Source organism: Xiphophorus hellerii, chromosome 12 (assembly GCF_003331165.1).
Source record: "Xiphophorus hellerii strain 12219 chromosome 12, Xiphophorus_hellerii-4.1, whole genome shotgun sequence".
In the NCBI taxonomy this organism is placed as follows: Eukaryota; Metazoa; Chordata; class Actinopteri; order Cyprinodontiformes; family Poeciliidae; genus Xiphophorus; species Xiphophorus hellerii.
The window spans coordinates 15,224,654-15,246,061 of record NC_045683.1 but is presented as its reverse complement, the minus strand read 5'-3'; the positions used below and the strand labels follow the sequence as shown (position 1 = coordinate 15,246,061).

General features: G+C 36.9%; 1 protein-coding gene across 3 annotated transcripts in view; it reads left to right on the top strand.

Annotated features, from left to right (window-relative positions):
• Positions 1 to 21,408, top strand: part of LOC116730015 (netrin receptor UNC5C-like) — a 201,720-nt gene that overhangs the window by 116,166 nt on the left and 64,146 nt on the right. For all 3 annotated transcript variants that reach the window (XM_032578953.1, XM_032578951.1, XM_032578952.1), the window contains exon 4: positions 12,341 to 12,444. In XM_032578953.1, the coding sequence (XP_032434844.1) occupies positions 12,341 to 12,444 (104 nt within the window). The remainder of the gene's footprint in view (positions 1 to 12,340; positions 12,445 to 21,408) is intronic.

Sequence of the window (21,408 nt, the reverse complement as noted above, 5' to 3'; positions counted from 1 at the left end):
TTTTTTCTCTGTGGTTTGTCCCAAACACAAACAGTATTTCAGACTGTTCAAAAGGAGATTTCTTTTGGAAGATGATATTCTGCAGAATTTACAAATTCAAATTTAGAAAACCCAAGTTTGAACTGAATTAAAAACAATTAGAAAAGATATATATTTCAAAACTTTTAGTCATGCAGAAAATACACTCACCATTGCCTTATTTGGTATACCTTACTAGTACCATCTTGACCTCCTTTAGTTTTTGCCTTAACTCCTGTTAGTGTACATTCACCAAGGTTTTAGCAACATTTCTCAAACAGTTGGTCTGAGCAGACATAAATCAGAAATTGTGACAAAATTGTGAACTGCATATCCATAATCAGAATCTCACATTGTTTGAAGCCCATTGAAGTATAGCAAATTCACTTTCACATTTTTAAAAACCAGTTTGAGCTTGGTGAAAGAGTGCATTATCCTGGAGAAGGCAGCCACCAGAAGATAAGTTCATTGTGGTCATGGAGCTATGTTCAGGTATGCAGGGGACTGTTTAATGCTGTACCATTAAAACTGGCAAACTAAAGAAAGAATGGGTCTAGGTTAGAGTAAAGTTTGGCTAAAATCTGATTCTATGTTCGGATGTTGAAGCTGAAATCAAGAGTAATCAGTCCAGACACCATTTCAAAATAGTTACATTCTATTTAGGTGCGATCAGCACTTTCTCAAATATTCAAGTCAGTCTGTCTTACACCAGCAGCCATGTCACATTCTAAGTCATTTGAATCTAATTTTTCCCAAATAGGTTCCCAATCCAAAAATTCAGCTAGTTATCTCTACCTTATTAGATGCCTAATTGCATTAAGTGCATTATTACAGTATATCGTATACTTGACAATATGTAACATCAAGCAATTGCACACGCTCCCTGCTTAAACTCCCCTGCTTTTGCCACATAGCCTGTTAATGTTGTATGCCCCACTGTCCTTCACTTTCTTTTTTTTCTATTTTGGCAGTAATTTTTGCCTTAACTTGATCTGATTACTCTCAGCCCTCTCTTGCGATAACCTTTTACTTCAAATCGACCCAACCTCCCGACCTACCCTGCTTTCGGCTCCTATTTGGATCTGCTGTTGTGATTAAAATGCTTCCTGGCAGCTGGTAGCTTGCTGAGCTAAGTGTCTTTTACTTCACTGTGCAGCAGCAATTCAGCATTTCTTTCTTGCATTTACTGCTTCATTTTCATGTCATAGTTTCTTTGATTCTTGTTTTTTTTTCCCTCACCTTTTAACCCTCCTCACCTCATCTCTTCATAGTTTCACTCGGACACTTGCGGTCACTTTCTTGCCTGTATCCCTTATTCCTCAATATCTTTTGGCCTTCTAAATAATAATGCCATTAACTCTTTACAGTGCTAAGCAAATTGAAAATTTGTGATTGCCAGTCACGAAGCCATTAATGTGGCTGTAAAAGTGACAAAGACTCGGTCAGATACAGTATGTTAAATCTTCTGCTATATTGGACTTTTGGCACTGGAAATGTGTGGTGTGAGAGGTACAGACAACTCAGTTCAGCTTTATAAAGAAAATGAGCCAAACACTGACACTTTCAAGTACTCTCTCAGTCATGCAACATTGCAGTCAAGTGCACATGAACGAGTGAAACACAGACTTTAAATACACATTAATGTGCACAAATTGTCAGTCACACTCTTTGCCCCGGCAGCTATCAGGTCAAGTCTTTCTCCTTCAATGGATTTGTAATATGCCAAGTCCCCACACATACTCACAGGCATACACACACCTACGTGCACACACAAATTTACACATACACGCACCCATAGACACACATACACTCTCCTCAGTGATGGCAATTTGTTCTGCCACCTTCCACTGAGACGTTTGTGCATAACAATCAAGAGTCCAGACACTCAGGGGCACACCAATAGAGGCAGCTACTTGTGGCAACTGGAAAATCTCTGTCAGTGGGTTTCTTCTGATTTTGTTTATGTTGCAAATATCCAAAGTGGATGAATTTATTTTTCCCCTCAATTGTGGCTGAACTAAACCTAGGAAAACATGTCTCAACAATGATTTTTCTTCCCTGGTTTTGGACTTTAATGGAATATTTTTTTGATCTGAATGTAGGCTTAAACCTGCAGAGGCTTACAGTCTTACACAATCAATCACTTGTAACCCAGCAACAACTGTGCTGGGCTAGCCAGCCTTTGTGGTATGAAATTTGCACAGCAACCAAAACGCTGTCTCAATGGCTTTTGACCTTTTAAAGCATGAAACTTCAGTTGCAGTCTCAGCAATGTTTATTCAAGCAAAACTGTCCATGTCTCATTTTTGTTTTCATTTTTCTTTAAACTCATTTGTATTCACTTTGACATTTATGCAAACACTTTTAACAGAAGCCCCCATTCTTGTTTTTTATACGTCATAAATGAGTTTTTGGTTTTTGGTGTTGAGGGTGATTTCATGATGGTCACAAACACAGTATAAACATTTTTATAGTTAAAATCCACAAAGTCTTCCAATGTATGTGTCTGGAAGTGTGGTTATGATGTTTCACCACTGCTGTGAGCCACTGAGCTTTTCCCCAGATGTCAAGGACTGCTTCAGGGTACTCTTAAGCATTAGAGTGGTAAGCCACACTGTTGATTTACTCACACAGAACTCGCTCACTTGGTCTTTAAAGTCCAAGTGTGGGAAATAAAAAAATCGGGAAAAAAAACCAAAGGTCTCAGTAACAAAGAAGCAGAAAGTGTCATTGAGATGTCACACAAAAAATTTCTTTGAAATGTGTAAGTCAATAGTTAAGAAAAGTCACAGGGGATTAAGCTATAAAACATAAGAGTAATGTAAGATTTATAAGACCAGAATATTTAAATAAAACGTGATTACCACAAATTATTAAGGTAGAACGTAAGGACATACTTAACTTAGCATAAATGTTCCGTGATTTACTCTAACTTAATCGTGTTGTTAACCAAGCACTCAGTGTAATTCTTTTCCGTGACTGACGGCAGCTTTGCTGTTTAAAGAGCACAACTGACTCTCTTGAGTCATTTAATTGTTCACATTAACTTTGATCTTTCACACATTTTCACATTAAAAAGCACAAGCTTAAACAGACCATAAAGACTTTATTCATCTTCTTCACAAGCCATGGTGATGAGAGAACTGGGCCCGAGGTACGGTGTAGAAAATCCAATGGAGGTGTATTCTCACCAGGAAAGTCCGCTTGTCTGGTCTGGACCAAAATACATTGTTTTTTGTGTTTGGTGTAGTTTCTTTTCATATTATGCTTTTTTGAAACTGGACTGTCATTTTTAAACAAATCTATGGAGGTGACAGCCATTGCTCTCATTGGACAGAAATGACAGCGATAGGACAGAGCACAGACCTATGACAAATTCATTTTTAAAGAACTGTTTGTGTGATTTCTGTTGTGCACGCCTGTGCTGCTGTTATTGTAAATGCACGAGCAGCTCATTCACTGCAGATTTCACAATGGAATATTTCTAATTTTGGAACGACATTAGTTAGTGTGTGCTGCAATCTGAATGAGATGATATGCTCTGCCACCCCTGTCCCACAACATGCTGACAGCAGCATCGCAAAGCAGAAGACGGCACATCAGGTGTGATTTTAGTACATACGCAATAATAGCATTAGCAACACTTAAAGGCTCTTTTTGACCACATTGCTCAGCAACGGTGGCTTGTGAAATCCAAAAAGAATATTTTTTGTTGTTGGTTCAGGTCGAGACAGGTCTGTATTCACACCAGAAGCAAACCACTCTTTGTTTGGAAACGGACCAAAACACAGGTCTCAGTCTGTTTGTTTGGTCCCCACCATTGTTTGCTTCAATGTATTCACACCTACACAAAACGTCCAGACCAGCAGGAAGAACAAACTTTGCTTAAAGTGTACCAAAAGTGTCAAGTTTGAATACACACTGTGTGTAACATGATTGCAACATAATTGCATGAAAAGGAGCATACACAGCTGGGTTTTAAACTCATAAAACCCAATTACAACCTTCTGGCTGTAAAGCAAAGGAGCTAAAAACTGAACCAGCATCCGCCCTATATCAAAATGATGACTCATAATTATATTTTTTGTTAAGACAAGTTGCTCTCACTGAAGGGACTCATTCTTATAGATACCAGAAAATCAAATACTTTGCTCACTTAACACTTAATACAGCTGTCTAAAGAGTCCCAAACAACATAGTTTCTTTCCACTATGAGCAATCTGGGTCCATAGTGTGATGCTATGTTTCAGCTCAAAGCTCCATCCACAACCTTTGCACAGTCTTTGTATTGACTGTTCTATAGATGTACATACTACTTAGTTGTAGAATTGCTAGAAAATTAAATCTCATCCAAATTACTACTTCTTCTCAGTCTGATCATTGGTTGTAGATTTCAGGCAACTGGTTGTTAGAATGGTCACACTGATACAACTGATACACTTCATAGCTAAGATAATATATTAAGGTGTTTTGATCACCTCTGAAGATGTGAATCATTGTTAAGCTCAAGACTACAGTCTCAAATGTTAAATGGTTAGAAATTGGTGCCAACTTATTGGATTAATTGTGATAACAGAACAGAGAGGGTTACCTCTGATGATGATTTTGAAAACCCAACATATGTTTAAAGTTGAGGTAGGACATCTCCAGTAAAAACAAAAAGAGCCCAGTTACATTCTGCTCAAAAACACAGGATGTTAGGATGTGATCATAATGGTTTAGGTGTCTGATCTCAACCACAAAAGATATCTCATGATCAAAAAGTAACAAGTTTCCATGGTTGAATTTATTTATTTTATACCTTAAAGAATCTTTTGATGACATGCTGCAAGGAAACAAAACACTTTATGAATTGTCCAAGTTTGAGATAAGTAATGTGCTTTATATGCTTGTATTTCTTTGGTCTGCATAAAATATAAATCTTTATTTTGAATTGAAGGAGGTCTATATCTTGGTCTGCCAAGTTTGAACACACGTTGCTGCTTTCAAAAATACAATGCTTGTGTTTTTGTTTCTGCTGAACCACATAGAAGCAGCGGAAAAGCTTTCTGGTCAATTTTTGATCCTAACTGAGTGAGCCAGCACTGCTGAGTACTGGCTCCATGGTAACACATTAAATTGTTTACTTTTTTCAAATCCTGACTTTAGATTGAAAGACCTTGTCTGATGTCTTCAGATGATGACAGGTTGTGAAGTGTTGAAATGACAGGGTGGGGAGTTCAGCAAAAGAATTGGTGAAGTAGAACGACAATCTTGAAAGTTAGTGAAAATGATCCTCTTTATAGCCACATTGAAAATGTGATGTTCAAAGTCACAGTGTACTTTCATGTCTTCCATTTTGATATTTTGGAGTGCTCCAGGCATTTTGAAAGGAACTTCAAGTTTAAGCGTTTAAAGGTTGACAATGTACTTGAATGCTGCAAATACAAACAAGAGAGCGTTTTGGATTTTTTTTTATCAAGGTAAATTACTAGGATAAACACTCTAAACACATGTCACTCTGCATCTTTTAAGAAGGTACAATCAAAAATTATGTTTGATATTTGTTAGAGCAATAACATGAATAATGTTCTTAACCTATAATAAAAAAAACAAGCTGTAATTGTTATTAATGTGAAATATCATGTGTGATTGTCCTGACAATTATTACAGGGTAGAAAAAATATGGGACCTAAAAACCTTTATTTGCTTTCCTCTTTGCGACTGGAATATAATAAAACTAAATGAAAACTGACACTGTTGTTTGTAGCTTGGTGAAATTAAATTGCATTTATTTAATAAACTGCCATTTATGAAATTAATGATCAAATAAACCACCACCAAGACCTCCATCACAGAGACATGTGAACAAAACTGTAAATTAATGGAACCACATATAAGATGAATATAAATTTTTGCAAATACAAGATGTACGTCTTTTGTACAGTGATAACAGTGAATCATGATTTGTTTGTTTCCTCTCGTGCTTGAATGATTTTCTTTGTGTACTATAATCATTTAGATACAACCCATAGGTTCATCTTGTTTGTTTTGTTATTGTATTTCAAATTGTTGCCATGTGGTGTTATGCTAGGTTCTGCAGTTTATTTTGTAATCTGAAAGCTGTTTTATCATGATTTTATTACATTACAATTGTTCAATCCTCACACATCAGTTACTTTGTTTCTCCAAAATTAGCACAGCTACAGCAAATGGGCAATCTGGAGCTTGTACGCTCTCTGTGCTGGAGGATATGAGCAGAGCGTGCATGAGCATGATTGACAGTCCAAAGTGTTTTAAAAGAAAATAACAGAGATAAAAGAGCAGGAGTAAATAATGCTTAGAATCACCTTCTATAGACACTCTAACTTTTGTAATTTTAAACTAGTAACAAAGCTTACTCTGCATTTCTTTTTTTAAAATCTTGGTCCATGATTTTGTTTGGTTGATTAAAATGTCCTCTCAGTTTTTTCTCTTTACTTTCTATTCCCAAGAGATAGACAGAGAGAAAAGAGATAAAGGAACACATAATGCTTAGAATCGTTTTTTATAGCTAGTCCAACTTTTTTGCAATTATAATCCAGAAACAAAGCTCACCTTGCATTTCCTGTTTTTTTAAATCTTGGTCTATGATTTTGTTTTGTTGATTATACTGTTCTCTCATTTTTTTTCCTCTATACTTTCTATTCCCAAGAATCTCACATTGCTTTTTATTGCTTGAGCAGCTGCATCAGGGGGAAACTGTTATGATTTGGAACGGGCAGCATGCATGGCAGAGACACCCATTTAGGATAATTGCACTGAAATGTGCTTATGTAGAGGTGCCCAAGACAACAAGCTAACCACAGACATAATAACAGTTTTACTTGATTGATGGAAGTTTTAAGTGAAGAAGGAAAGAGGCGGAGAGGGACACATAGGGAAATTTGGAAGGTGCTTTTATGCAAGGGGAGACTATTTATTTATTTAGTTTTTTTCTTTGTTGTTTTTTTTTTTGCTGATGCTGCTAAATGGTGAACACCACGTTACAAAAACGAACACTTCACCTGCTCCTAACTGTTGTATTTCTAAAACGCTACTTAGAGAAGTATATATTGGTTTTGCTGATATCAAATGCTGGACGGTGCTATTTAGGGAGTGAAGTGAGGTCAGTGAATGAGCACATCTGTCACTTCTGCCCTGTGAAAATATTTTCCTTGAGGACACATGCACAAAACACACACCTTCTACTGTTATGAATTTGTGGTACCCCTTCAACTTCAAAACGTGTCACCTTATTGTCTTTAAAACGGAAATATACAAGAAAAATATGTCCTTCTCATGTCAACTGGCAGAGTTAGACTTCTTCAGCATCCTGTCTCACAAATGTGTGTCTGTTCATCCCCAAGCAGTTTGCTTTAATCTCCTTTAATTTCATTCTCAATCTTTATTGAAATCAACTCACAGCCAACTTCTCATTTCTCCATCTCCCATCCTAATTAAGACCAGGAAATTGTTCCTAGAATTCCTTGGCACTGGAAAAGTGTGTCTCGTCCAGAAGTCACTTTTCTTTCTCCTTGTGTCTAGAGTTTTTTTTTTTTCTTCTAATTTCTTGTTTCATGTGTTACTGTACCTGCCTTTTCATCTCCTCTGTGCAGTTTTCTCACTGTGAAACTACCCTGCTGTCTCTAATGCTCCATCTTTGTTTTTCAGCGTTGGTACATGTACGTGTGGGTAGCCATGTGGTGGATTTAGAACTAAAGCTTTTGGTGATTACTCCCATAATGAACCATCATGCTCTGTTCAGTCTGTCATCCCCCAGAGGGATTGATTGCATTATGAAGTTATCATTCAGTCTGAGACATACTCTGTGTCCTCACACAACTCACTTAAACAATATAGCTGTACACACAGAATGGGTAATGAGTAGATTTATATTGCACAAAATGAAAGCTTGCCTTGCGTTTCAGCAGTTATACAGGCACATTTTGGGAGTCCTTAATGCTTTTTGAGCAGCATGTCACTGGAATTCTAATGAAACCAGTTTAGACTTATTGCTCATATGGATTTAAATATGGAACATTGATTTTCACTTTTCACAACTCTTGCAAACTTCTGTAGTCATATTTTAAACACAGAAGCTTTTTGCTTTACACAATTCAAATCCTACTACATACTGCTTATGCTTCCTACTACATACTGCTTATGCTGATAGATTTTGTTTGCCTTTAATGCAACTCTGGGTTAGTTTACTGGTCCTTTGCAATTTTGTACCCAAAGATTGCCAGTTCATCCTGCCCTACCACCATTTTGTATTCGCTAACAAACCATTGCATACCTGTCTGCCTGCCAATTAGCTCCTTGATATCTACCATTTGGTACCAACATTTTTATCTGGTCTTGAATGTGTACTTATCACAGCTAATATTACTTTCTGTGGCTACTAATAACATTAAATGTGAATGCAATCAAACTTTTGTGTGAACAGTTTGCGACCCCAAAGCAAACCATATGCACAGAAGAATAATATAGATGTCAGACAGCCGCACTCTGTTTATGGATGTAATAACAGATGCCTCCTTATGTGTATCAATTTTAAAGTTGTTGAGCAAGGGGAGCAGACAGCATTTTCTTTTCAAAATTATAAAGAAGGAAACTGATACAAAGAAAGCACAACTAACAGCAATGACCTTTTGTGGGGCACTGACTGTGACTTCTGCAGAAAAGTCTGTTTGGATGCAAAATCAGAACCAATAGTGACAGATTTCTTTCAGTAGTTCAGAATTTTCATAATTACATTTTCAGCTATTGTTTACATTTGGATTTACTGCGTCTGGCTTCTGATGGTGCTGAATTATGGCAAATAACTCACATTCAGCTGGGATTTGACTGCACTAAATAACTGGAATATAAGTAGGGATATGCGACAGACTGGCGATCTGTCTAGGGTGGAGCCCGCCTCTCGCCTGGAACGTTAGCTGGAGATAGGCACCGGCACCTCCCGACCCTACTAAGGACAAGGGTGTATGAAAATGGATGGATGGATGGATAAGTAGGGATATATATAAATAGGTATGTAAGTAATATGTGCAGTTAATCTGTCTATGTGATTGAATGGATTTCATTATATTTTTCTGGATATAAATTTAACTTGTCTATCTTCTAAAGTGTCTTGAAACAACCTTTGTTACACATGATACACCACAGTATACTTTATGCACAACATGTTAGACATTTTTATGAGTAACTGTCCTCAACTGAGTTGTGGGATATATTACTGCAAAACGGTTGTTGATTGTTCCAGTGCTTTGCATTTTTGTATTTTTACAGTGTTGGTCATTTCGTAACTAATTGTTTGTTTGTTTTTTTAGGGTAAAAAGAATCCATTTGCAGTGAGATGTTTTGCAGTGACCACCGCTTTATAGCTTTTCAGCTCTGAGAACTGATGATTTTGAGCAATGTTTCATGCTGTATGTATAGGGCTTGATATACAAAAATTCCAAATAAGGATTGCTAAATTGTGAGCAAAAAAGAAATTGTACGCACAATAAGTCAGTGTTTTGCATATGATCTACAAAGATTATTAGTGCAATTGATTGTACGAGCAAAAGTGGTGCGAACCACCCTCTTTTCATGAGGATTTTGCATGTGCTGCTGGTTACTGGCTCATCATGGAGAGAGTGTGAGGATGGAGTGGCCATAAAAGAAAGATGAAGTAGAAAGTCATTATGCCAGAGGTTTTATAACAACAGCAGCTCACGTGGGTAGCAGCATCCCCGTGTAGTCGTAAAGCCCTCTGCTGTCCCCCTTTTTAAATAAGGGGATAACCATCCCAGTCTGTCATTGCAAGGGAACCACCCACAATGTCCAAGCAATATTATGAAAGTGTGTCGACCAACACAACCCCACAATTTCCAGAATCTTACCGAACTCATTCACCCCTGGGACCTTGCCACCCAGGAGCTTTTTAACCAGATTAATGGCCTCAGCACCAGAGATTGGAGAACCCGACCCAAGGTCCACAGACTCTGCTTCCTCACTAAAAGACGTGGAAGACTAGAAGGATTGTGACCTGTATAGTTATATACCACACATAATACTTCATCTTGGGTTTTCACAGCTTCTAATTAGAACCTTGACAAAATTTAACTAGCTAAAGTTGTACTGATATATATGTGGAATCTTTAAGGAAACTCAACTGGCAAAACTGTTGAATTTTTTAATATAACATATGTTGTATGTTGAGCATGCATGATAAAAATATATAGTTTCTAGAAAGAGGCATTTTTAAAGCTGCATCTTCTTTATTTCTCCCTTTAATCTTCTACATCTTTCTGCCACTTTGGCCGTCCGCATGAAATTCCCTGACATCAACTTGGAGTCAACCAGTTCAATATTTTAAAGAATGTTCTGTCTGGTCTGGATGTACCTGCAAATGGTGAACTACTGCTGACACTTAAGGTGATTAAGAGCACACTTGGAAACCAGCAGAGTAAAAAGACACAAGGATAGACATGCAGCAGACACTGCATGTTCTGAAAGTTTTCTGAACACTTTTGAAACTTAAGGGCAAAGGACAGAACAGTTATTTTTCACCCCTTTAAGTGTGTCTTTTTTAAATGTAAAAACGTTTAAAACACATAGATTTCATCTCTTGCCTGCATTTTTCTTTAGCTTATTGCACACCAGGGATTCTCAAACTCAATGTGTAAAGTTTCAAATCTGCTTTCAAGATCCATGGCCAGAAACAACTGGAAAACCATTTCATCCAATGTTCTTACAATTTCCAAAGAAAAAGTGACACTTAACACCTGTAGTTGTAAGTTTTTCACTCTAAGTTGCACTAACTTTGGGCAGTAATGTGTAATAAGCAGGATAATTTTGTAAGAACCTTCAACTTAGCCAGGATCAACTTAATTACTTTTTATACCTCAAAAAAATGAAGTGCCTTTCTTTAACCACATGAATAAAACAATAAACAAACTGAAAATTAACACCTTAACTCCAACCTTAAAACAACTGAGGTAAAACTTACAGATGAAAAGTAATAATTTGCACCAGAGTAAGAATATACACATGCTTTTCTTAGTCACATATCAGTCATGAACCAGTTTCACCAGTTTTTAGTTTCAGTCCAAGTCATTGGGGAGAATTGGCACAATGAAATCTCATATTTCAAGCAAACTCTGCAATAGTTCTCTGCTTTCAGCTATTCCTACTTCACCCTCATCATCTGCTCCTATAGATATCCATCACATCATCAGACTGGTCCCATAAATACAGCTGCCTGCTAAGCCTTGATACACTGTCACTTATCTCACGTTACAATATGCTTTATTAGCTTCTTCTGTGACACGCTAATTATTTTCACATGTGGTAAACTCAACTTTCCAAGTAGACATATGTCATTACAACATATCATGAGGCAGCAGACTAAAAGCCTGACCCGGATAGTAAGGAATTAATCTTTCACACTCAGTAAATATAAAATAATTTAATCTAGAAAAAATAAAACTATGACAGTGGTAGAAGTCATCATCAACAAAGAAAAAATGTCAATGAGTATTAAAATACTATGGTAAAATTTTAAGAAAACGGTAAAATGAAAAAGGGAATTGAAAGATGTGTATGTCCCAAATAGTTTAATTCTACCATTGTGAGCCTTTTTCTGTCTCAAAGTGAATGAAAAAACATCTGAGCTCTCAAATCATTCAGCGGGAGAAAAAGCTACACATTCCGTGCTGCTTTGTAATGCTGTCATTTATCACAGCATGCAAACCATTAATGTGAATCATTTATTGTCTTTGGCTTGCTGGAGATCCCTGAACTCTGATGGAATCTACAAAGACAGAAAGTGAGGTTACATTTAGTACGTAGTTATAAAGAGAAAGCCACACAGCAAAAGTGGCTGATGGGGAAGTGTTTGTGGTTTTATGTGGATTCCAAAAACAGGTTATCTTTTGAGATCAGCAGTATTGTTGCTAAGTGTTTTCTCTTGTTGTAAACTAGGAAGGTGTGAGAAGCCACTGCATGCATGACTGAGTTAAAACATAACTATAATTAGTCTGTCTCTGCTGACTCAAGACTGAGGGTAAGACTCTAGTTCGTACTGACATGGCACAACCTCTAAACTGGTCTTCCTAAGTGCTGAATTACTTCTGGAGTTTTTTTTTACAAATAAAAATACATTTGGGTTGTTGCTTTGTAATGCAACATTTAATTCTCTAGCGCCACCAAAATATAACATATAGTTTAAGCTTCTTTTCCACTGCACAAGTTTTACCTACTTTTAGCATAATTAAAAAACACTTTTCTCACTGCTATTCCTTGATTGTCATTATAAAATGCTTCCTTCTCTCCTCAGACCTGAAAAAATCATTTGAACAAGAACCTCTTGGAAAAGAAGTGTCGTTGGAGCAGGAGGTTCTGCTACAGTGTCGTCCTCCGGAGGGCATTCCAGCTGCTGAGGTATGTGCAATATTATCGTTAACCTCCTCCTGAGCTGAAAGGAAACTAAGCCGTGGGATCAAGAGAAGGAAGTCATTGATGGAAGAGAGTGACAGAATAAAAAAAATGGGAGCTGATATATATAGATAGAAGTAATCATATGAGAAAAGCCTGGAAGCGCCACAGAAATAAGAGTTGTATCAAATGCAGTACTTTGTGTTTGAGTTTTTTTGGGGGTGGAATCGGTTAATCAGTGTTTTGTCAGGAGCAGCATGGAAATGTTGCATGTTCTATTTCACATACCATTATATAACATACTGTTTATTTTAATAGAAATAAAAAGACAAATCTGTTATATAATCTTAATACAGTATTAGTACTGTTGTAGTAATCCACAACAGTACATTTAGCTATACAGAATCTAACTTGTTGCTGTTTTGGATAGATTTGCCTAAAATAATTTTGGGAATACAACACAATGTGTAACACTCATACTTTTACATTATTCAATGATAAATGTGCTGAATTGCCACAGGAAGAAACAACCTTAATTCTGTTTTGACTGATGGATGCATAGAAGCTCTGCTACATGTTTGAACTGAGACCCTAAGGGTCCCCAGAGATCCAGTTTGAGGACACCTTAAACCCATTTAAGGGGAACAAAATAGGAAAAAGTCAGTGTAGGTGAATCATAACCAAGGTACTTTAAAGTGTTATGCAGCATGAAACATATTAGAAATTACTACTTTAAGTAAGCAAGCATATTTGCTCACTTGTGTGACCTAAACTTTGTAACAAACTAACTGCCTCTTTGTCTTTTACAGCAAACATTTAATTATGTTTATGGGTAGCACATGAACACAATGAACACAATTATATTCATCAAGTGCATTGTCACATTGACATTTCATTAACTTATAAAGTTGACCCTGTAGTAGGCATTTATTTTGGGGCCATTTAGGTCACTTTAATTTTCAGAGTGCTGGATCTACATCCAAACTATTTGCTATTCAGATTGTTGTTTAATTTCTCACTTTCAGATGGTTTGTACCTGTATGTATGAAAAGTCATTATTTCATCTATGCATTTAGTCATTGGGGAAGTGCAGTGACCCCAGGCTGCACTTTGAGAAGTGTGCACTTAGAGAAGGCTTCACTGGCGGATGGGGAGTCTCTGAATCAGGTTTCCATCCTCAGTGTTTGATAGTCGTTTGCTATTGCACTTAAGTACATAACTCCCCTAAGAGAAAAGAGAGAAGGCATATCAGCATACAAATTGAGAAAGCATGTAGGAGAAAATCTAAGACTGAGGTGGGGTAGAAGAAAAGGAAGACAAGGAAATCAGATTTTTGTTTTCCCTTTTACAATATTGCATCTAGTTTTTATTGGGGAACTTAAGCAAGTGCATTAGTTGGATTTTGTCACTATCAATCAATCAATCAAATTCTATTTGTATAGCACATTTCAGCAGCAAGGCATTTCAAAATGCTTTACATCATAAGAAACTTAAAAACACAAAGTCATGCAACATAGAGTCAAAAATCAAAACATTACATTAAGTCAAGTGCCATCATTAAATTCGTAATTGATTACGTTTCAAATACAACTCTAAACAGGTGGGTTTTTAGTCGCGATTTAAAGGAAGTCAGTGTTTCAGCTGTTTTACAGTTTTCTGGAAGTTTGTTCCAGATTTGTGGTGCATAGAAGCTGAATGCTGCTTCTCTTCGATTGGTTCTGGTTCTGGGGATGCAGAGCAGAATCAGAAGACTTGAGGGGTCTGGAAGGTTGATACAACAACAACAGATCTTTAATGTATTGTGGTGCTAAGCCGTTCAGTGATTTATAAACTAGCAACCGTATTTTAAAGTCTATTCTCTGAGCTACAGGGAGCCAGTGTAGGGACTTTAAAACTGGTGTTATGTGCTCTATCTTCCTGGTTTCAGTGAGAACGCGAGCAGCAGCATTCTGGATCAGCTGCAGCTGTTTGATTGATTTGTTGGACAGACTTGTGAAGACGCTGTTGCAGTAATCAATGCGACTAAAGATAAACGCATGGATGAGTTTCTCTAGATCTTGTTGAGACATAAGTCCTATGACATTCAAAGATAGAAACCTTGATTATTAGTCAGTTTTTTTGTCTTTTTGTTGTCTTACACCTACTTTCACCCTCTCAATTCATGCTCAGTTCCTTCGGAGACCGGCCTCCGCACTAACTCATTATCACTCCTGCCTTATCAGCATTTTTCACTGCAGTTTATATTTGACAACTGTTTGAACACATTTGTGCAGCAAAAATCGTATGGACACAGACACACACATGCACACCCCTACAGAAAAATAAACCTACTTTTCCATTGTGTTCAATTTGCTACCTTTTCCAGTCGTCTTACTCCTGTCATAATAGGATTTCAGGAAAATGGATTGGTCTGTCTTGTCTGTCTGCTGAAGCTCTTTAGAGGGATTTGGATTTAAAACCATTTGAAGACCCTTGGTTGTAACCCTGACTATTTTTTATTGCCCTTGATTTTCAGTTTTTCTCTGTTCTTGTCACATCTTTTCTCTTTGCCATCAGCTCAGTTGTTCTCAGTTTTATTTGTTCCCTTAGGCCCTGGCTACAGTTTCTCCAGATTTTATTTTTTTATGGATATATATTTTTTTCCTATGAAGAACAACTGTGTATACAATCCAGGGATAGGGACAAAAAAGCTAATTGTATTTGTTGTGTTTTTTATTGCCATTGCAATAAAGGTGATGATAAAGTTGTTAAATTGTAAGATATTCAATAAAATATAGATACACCAAAGACTGCACCAAAAACTTCAGAATCTGTTTTGGAATCATTTTGATCATTGTTGATGTCACCAAAAAGGTGAAGTGTCTACTTAAGTCTAATTCAAGTTACAAATATAATGACTTTAGACTTGACTTTATGAACTCGTGAAAGACTTATGATTCAGACTCTAATGCAAATGATGACAAATGGAGTTGAATCTTTTAGCTGAAAATTCACCACTTGTGTACTTGAACCCCCTTGACTGCTGGTGGTGGTCAGAACGTCCATTGGTGCCGATTGCATTATTGATTTTTAAATGTTAAACTAAATTGACTAAGATTCAATTAAATTTAAATTCAAAGTTTGGAGTTTGGGCCTTGACTGACCTGGAATATGCAAGTTTTGACTTTGGACATGAGTTCAGGCTTACATGTCTTGCAACTTGACTGGAAACTGGAGAAGAAAAAAACGTATGATTTACCTAACATCTCTGCACGTGGACGGGATGAGCACATGCAGTGGAGAATCTCTGGTTTATGGACAGAGCATAATGTTTACAACTTGAATCGTCTTTCTCTCACTTTTTTTTTTAAATTGACAGCTCTCGTTCTTGGTGTCCTGTGACCTCTCTTAAAAACATTCTAATATTAGTCACCACAGTCGCCTTGTGGACCAGTTGACGACTGTGATATCCATGTCTTATTGCCCAGCTGGTACCTGACTGTCAACATGCTGAAGCAAAGTCTTTACTCCACAAACAAACATGCTTAAAATGTACATTCTTACTCATAAAATGTATAACAGCAGACAAATGCCAACTCTTTTCTTTTATTGACACATGCAGTATGTGTGCATTTAATATATATGACGAAAAAAAATGCATTACAGCATGACTAGAAGCACACAAAAGGACAAGTTTAAAAGATCATTTTAAGTGCTCCAGAACTGCTAGCCTTCAAAGGTCAGGGTCAAACTAATTCCAGACAGCAAAGAAAATGTATACACACCTACATGCTACTGCCTCATTTTCACTCTCCTTGAACGACACCTTTTCTGTGAACTGAAAGTCTTTACTACATGTTTTTTTTATACCTTGCATTCTGATCCTACTTTGAGAAAAAAGTTGGGATATTAGAAAGTCATAGAGATGCAGCTAAATCTTCTTGATTAAAGAGTCTGTAAATTCAGTGGACTGTCAACAGTTGCAGCTGAACATTTACTTTCCATAAACTATCCTCACAGTTTGGGTTAGTTTTTTTTGTGTTTTTTTCATCGCCGAGATCTCAAGTCCATTGACAGATAACACCCTAAAGTAGCTGTGCTAAAGGTGAGCAGCTGTTTGAAATTTGGAACTGAGCCACAGTCAGTTCAAGTGTATACATACCGCACAAATGTTGTGAGGCCCATTAGGACTTGAAGGCAGCAAACTGACAGCGATAATACATATATCTTATAACTTAAAAGAGTCTGTGTGACCCCAGAGGGTAAGGAGAGTCAGTGGACTGCACACGACAGGTGGAGTTATAGATTTCTGCGTGCTTGGGTGTGTGTGTGTGTGTGTGTGTGTGTGTGGACTGTCTGCGTCTGTCTCTGTTTTTGAGTGATTACCCCAGCTGCAGCGAAATAAACACATCAATGTATGGTGACAGGCGCTCCACGTGTCACTAAGGCACAAGCACACACACACTAATGCATACACAAAAGTCAGACAGTAACTTGATATGTTTCTGGAGCCTGGTCAAGTTCCTGTCACATTCTTAACCACTTCATCCACCCTCTAAATCAATGCAGTTACTGAGATAATGGCTTTTGACCACTCCTTAAATGTACTGTGGCATAACATATTTAAACCACAGAACAATTAATTCCTTCATTGGGGGTGCAGCATGTTGGCGTGTGTGTGTGTGGATTTTCTATAAAATCAGTCATTCAAATGTAAGATTCAGAAAATGTTCTCCTACTGGAGACATGCCAACTACTGCTGTTTTATAGCTCAAGGATGGCAAAAGAAAGATGTTGTATCTTCAAGCATGCTGCACACACACTCACACATCTTCCCAGGGGGCAACAGGCACATCTGTGCATTAGTGAGGCCCCAGGAGGTTATCCCACTCATGGACAAACAAACCTTCACAATGACCGTTGGTGCCAGTTTTCTAACAAATGCTCATGTTAAACTGTGTCAAGTAGGCTTGGACAAAAGTATTTGCCTAATCATTTGGGCATCTTTGTGTACCTTCGTGTATATGCGAGATTGTGTGATGAAAACTGTAGTAGATTTGTCTGTCAGAAGGTATCAGTTTTAGTGAGGCAAAAGCTTATAAATGCCTCATTTTCATATATTTAGAGTAAGTTGAGTAGGACTGCAACTACTGATTATTTTGCAGGTGGATAAATCTGTCAATATTTATCCACCTAATAAATTTAGGTGGATAAATTTATTATTATTCTATTAGTAAATGGTTATTTTCAACTCAATATTGGCATTACAATATTTTGTAATATTTTGCCAATTACAAAATGTACTTTTACAACAAGACACTTATAAAAAAAGAAATGTCAATTCAATAAAATCATACAGATAAAATTGCATGCATTCCAAATTGATCCTACTTATCAAAAACTGCACTCAAGCTCTGTTTATTATTCATATTGGTTAAAACGTTTTCTATCTAAGGAAACCTAGCATGTAGAGAAAACGTTACTGGCTTTGTGTCATTGACTTTGGAGCAATCTCGCACACAGAACAGTGGAAATGAAAACTCCCTTTAATAGGAAGAAACCTCCACCAGAACTATGCTCAGTGTGAGTGGCTATCAACCACAACTGACTGGGGGTTTGAGAAGACAGAGCACACACAAAAACAAAGTACCACTGATCCAGAAGTTCTTAGTATTTGAAAGAAAAGTAGCGAATGTAGTAGCTACTTTAGTGGGCTTCATTTAGGAGAGAAACACAGCTAAGCAGATAAGCTTTGAGAGAGATTTCAAGTCTGTATCGTAGGAAGAGAGGAAGTACGAAGAGCTATGAAAGCTGAAACTCAGTCAGTGTCCATATCTTGGAGAATGACAGTGATAAACAGTGAAATACAATGCCAGATGGATCATCTATAAAAGGAAAACAGATTGTTGACAGCACTAACTCAACTGATTGCTCCCTTCCAGGAAGGAGTCACAGCTAAACTGAATTACCAGACTGGATGTAGCTTCTATAAAGAGTAAAAGAAACAGAGAGAACATTAAGTTATTATTCTAAATAACACACATAATAATAAATAATAAATAAAACTGGAGGGTAGTAGGAAAATATAGTTGGGTGAGGAAAAGGGGGCAACATGTACTCCTACAACCTAAGCCTATTGACCAGAAGTCAAGTCCTCGAGGTCTACTATCTTGCAACTTTTAGATCCATTTTTCTCCAATCAACCTGAATAAAATGAATGGGTCAGTACCAGACCTCTGTAGACCTGATGAGGGAATTTTGCAGTTAATTCAGGTGGGTTGGATATGAAATGCATCTCAAAGTTGCAGCATGGTAGATCTCGAGGACTGGTCTTGGATTGCTACAGACGCTTAAATAAATAAATCCATACTGCTTAGTTATTCATTTCTGCGCCACATTTCTGCCAAAGGGTCGGAGTGGACTCCGCTTGAGTTTTTTACACTGCGCAGTCCCTGAGGGGTCAAATTGACCTCTCGCGTGCTTTTACGAGGTTTTTTGTGTGTGTGTGTGTGTGTGTGTGTGGTTTTGGCTGACAATACACACCCATTGCTTCTGCGTTGTTTTTTTCCGAGCTAGTTTTGCACAATTTTACTGTTGTCATTCATTAGAAAAAATATCTTGCACTATTATTATTATTATTTTTTTTTTTTTCATATAATGTTAACACTTTTTGATCGTTGGGGTGAACATATATCTGATGTTGCTGTTACACCTTATTTTCCTTCCTGTGGGACAATGAAGGCTATTTCTATTTGTATTTCTCTATTTTCTATAGTTAGAATTTCTGAACAATACAGGGTTGAAAATATGTAATATCATATTTGCATTTTCTTTTAAACAAAATGTTTTCACTTCTGAACCCCAGGAATTAAAATTGCATCAATAGAAAATGCGTACACAATTGTAATCTTTGCTTGAGTGTATTTACGTTTGTGGTTGTATGGATGTTTTCTGTGTATAAAAAACAATTTCTGTAATGCTGCTTCCCCAATAGATACTTACCTTAATCCTCTTTGAGCTGGCATAGTAAGCTCCACAGCTCAGCTCCCACCACACTTTTATGTTGATCTCCAACCTCTGTCAGAAATCACCACCATAATCCACAGATTAGACAGCAATCTCTTTTTTATTTCAACTACCTGGGTAAATTATTGAAATGATGTTAAGCTTACCAAAATGCCGTTGCACTGGTTTATCATTGAAGAGTAATTTCCAAATGAGAAAGATGAAATGGAACAGCTTTTGTTTCATTTTAGTTGTAACTGTGGTGTGGTTGGGTGTTGGCAACATGCAGTAAGATTATAATCACCACATAAAGATCAAATTATGCATTAGATATTTCTACCCACTCTCATATAAGTGGGATACAAGTGGATATAAATCATTTTTTATCTTTCATTCCACCTTAGCTAAGTGTAAAAATGCCAAACACACAGGCACAGGAACTGCAAATGTTTACAGTAGTGTGGGAAGTGTAGTCTTCCTATATTGTTGATAAGGTGTACTTAATTTCAGGGATGAGGCAAATTACTCCTTTTAGCCATCTTATCGGACTACATAGAGCTGCAACATACTTTTTTTTTTCTTTGCAAGTTTATAGCATTCTTTCTTTTTGAATCTTTAAACACTCCTAAGATTGTCACAAATTTTTTGATCAGTTTTCTACGTAGTGCCTTGATAAACCATTATAAGCATTGCTTTTTTTCTACTACATCATATTGAGAATAATGGATAAGATTGATAACTGCTAAAAGAAAAAGAAGATAAAAAGGTAATATCTTTTTCTACATGAATAAGGGTGATTCTAGTGCATTATACATGGTATTTCAAAATCCTTGTCACTGGTCACAATAACATGGACTGTACACAGACGACCACACAAGAACATGACAGACACCTGATGAAACTTCCATCACACAGTCCTTACAGTGGAGGACAGTCGAGTGAATAGAGTAGTATTTAGAGCTGCATGTCTCAAATATTTCACTAGTCAAGTATTCCATCAAATAATCCATCACACATTCAAGTAATCATGCAACCATGTTCTATACTAATTCTTCTTAACTTTTTCTCCCAGGTCTTGTAGTTAAATATGCAGTAAGAGATGTTCTGTGCATTTGAAAATGCACAGAACATCTCTGTGTAAGAGAAAATAATAAGAAAATAAGAGAAATCTTATATTCAGATTTCTATGAAAATAAGAAATCTCATTTCTTATTTTCATTTTCAGTACCTGTACTGCTCTCACTTAACACTCGACCATCACATTCAAAACATGTCTGTGCTTTAAAATATGAACCACTTGTCTTCAAAAGTATGTTTCTGTGTCGCAAATACCTTTGAAAAGATGGTACTGCATTCACAATGAATGTAGAAGCTATTTTTTTCTCTTATGTTGACTCCAACTACAGCACTTACATTAAATATGTCCATCAGCTAAACCACTTCCAGGAACTATCAATTAAAATACAAAGATGGAAACTTCTCGTTATACAGGCACTCTGTATTTTGTTCCTTTACTGACAACTTAACTCACATTATTTTTTTCTTTTGCTACTTGAAGTGGGCAGGAAATATGCAGGCCAATGATCATTCACTCTTTCAGCTCTTTGTGGTCTGAGGTTTGAGTTGTTTTGAAGAAAGAATGTTTCTTGTGTGTGTGTGTAGATTGAGGGTTGAGTGGGTGCTTCACTCAGAAGTATGTCAGCAAGGTATAATGAAGGCATTTGTGTGGATCCCCCTCATCACCTCAACCTCCCAGCACACTCCCAAATTAGAAGGACCCAATCTTTTCCCTCTCATTACCTGCTCAAAAGCTTCTTTGGGGATTGGTGCGATTGTGTGTCTTTGGCCTCATCTCTTTCAAACATGTTAAAAAGGCTTTTTTCAATCATTAAATTTTTTTCACTGAATTCAATTCTTGAGCTGCAGCTACAGGTTCCCTGTGTGACAAATTTTTTACTTCTGAATATTTTTTTTCCATTTCTCTCA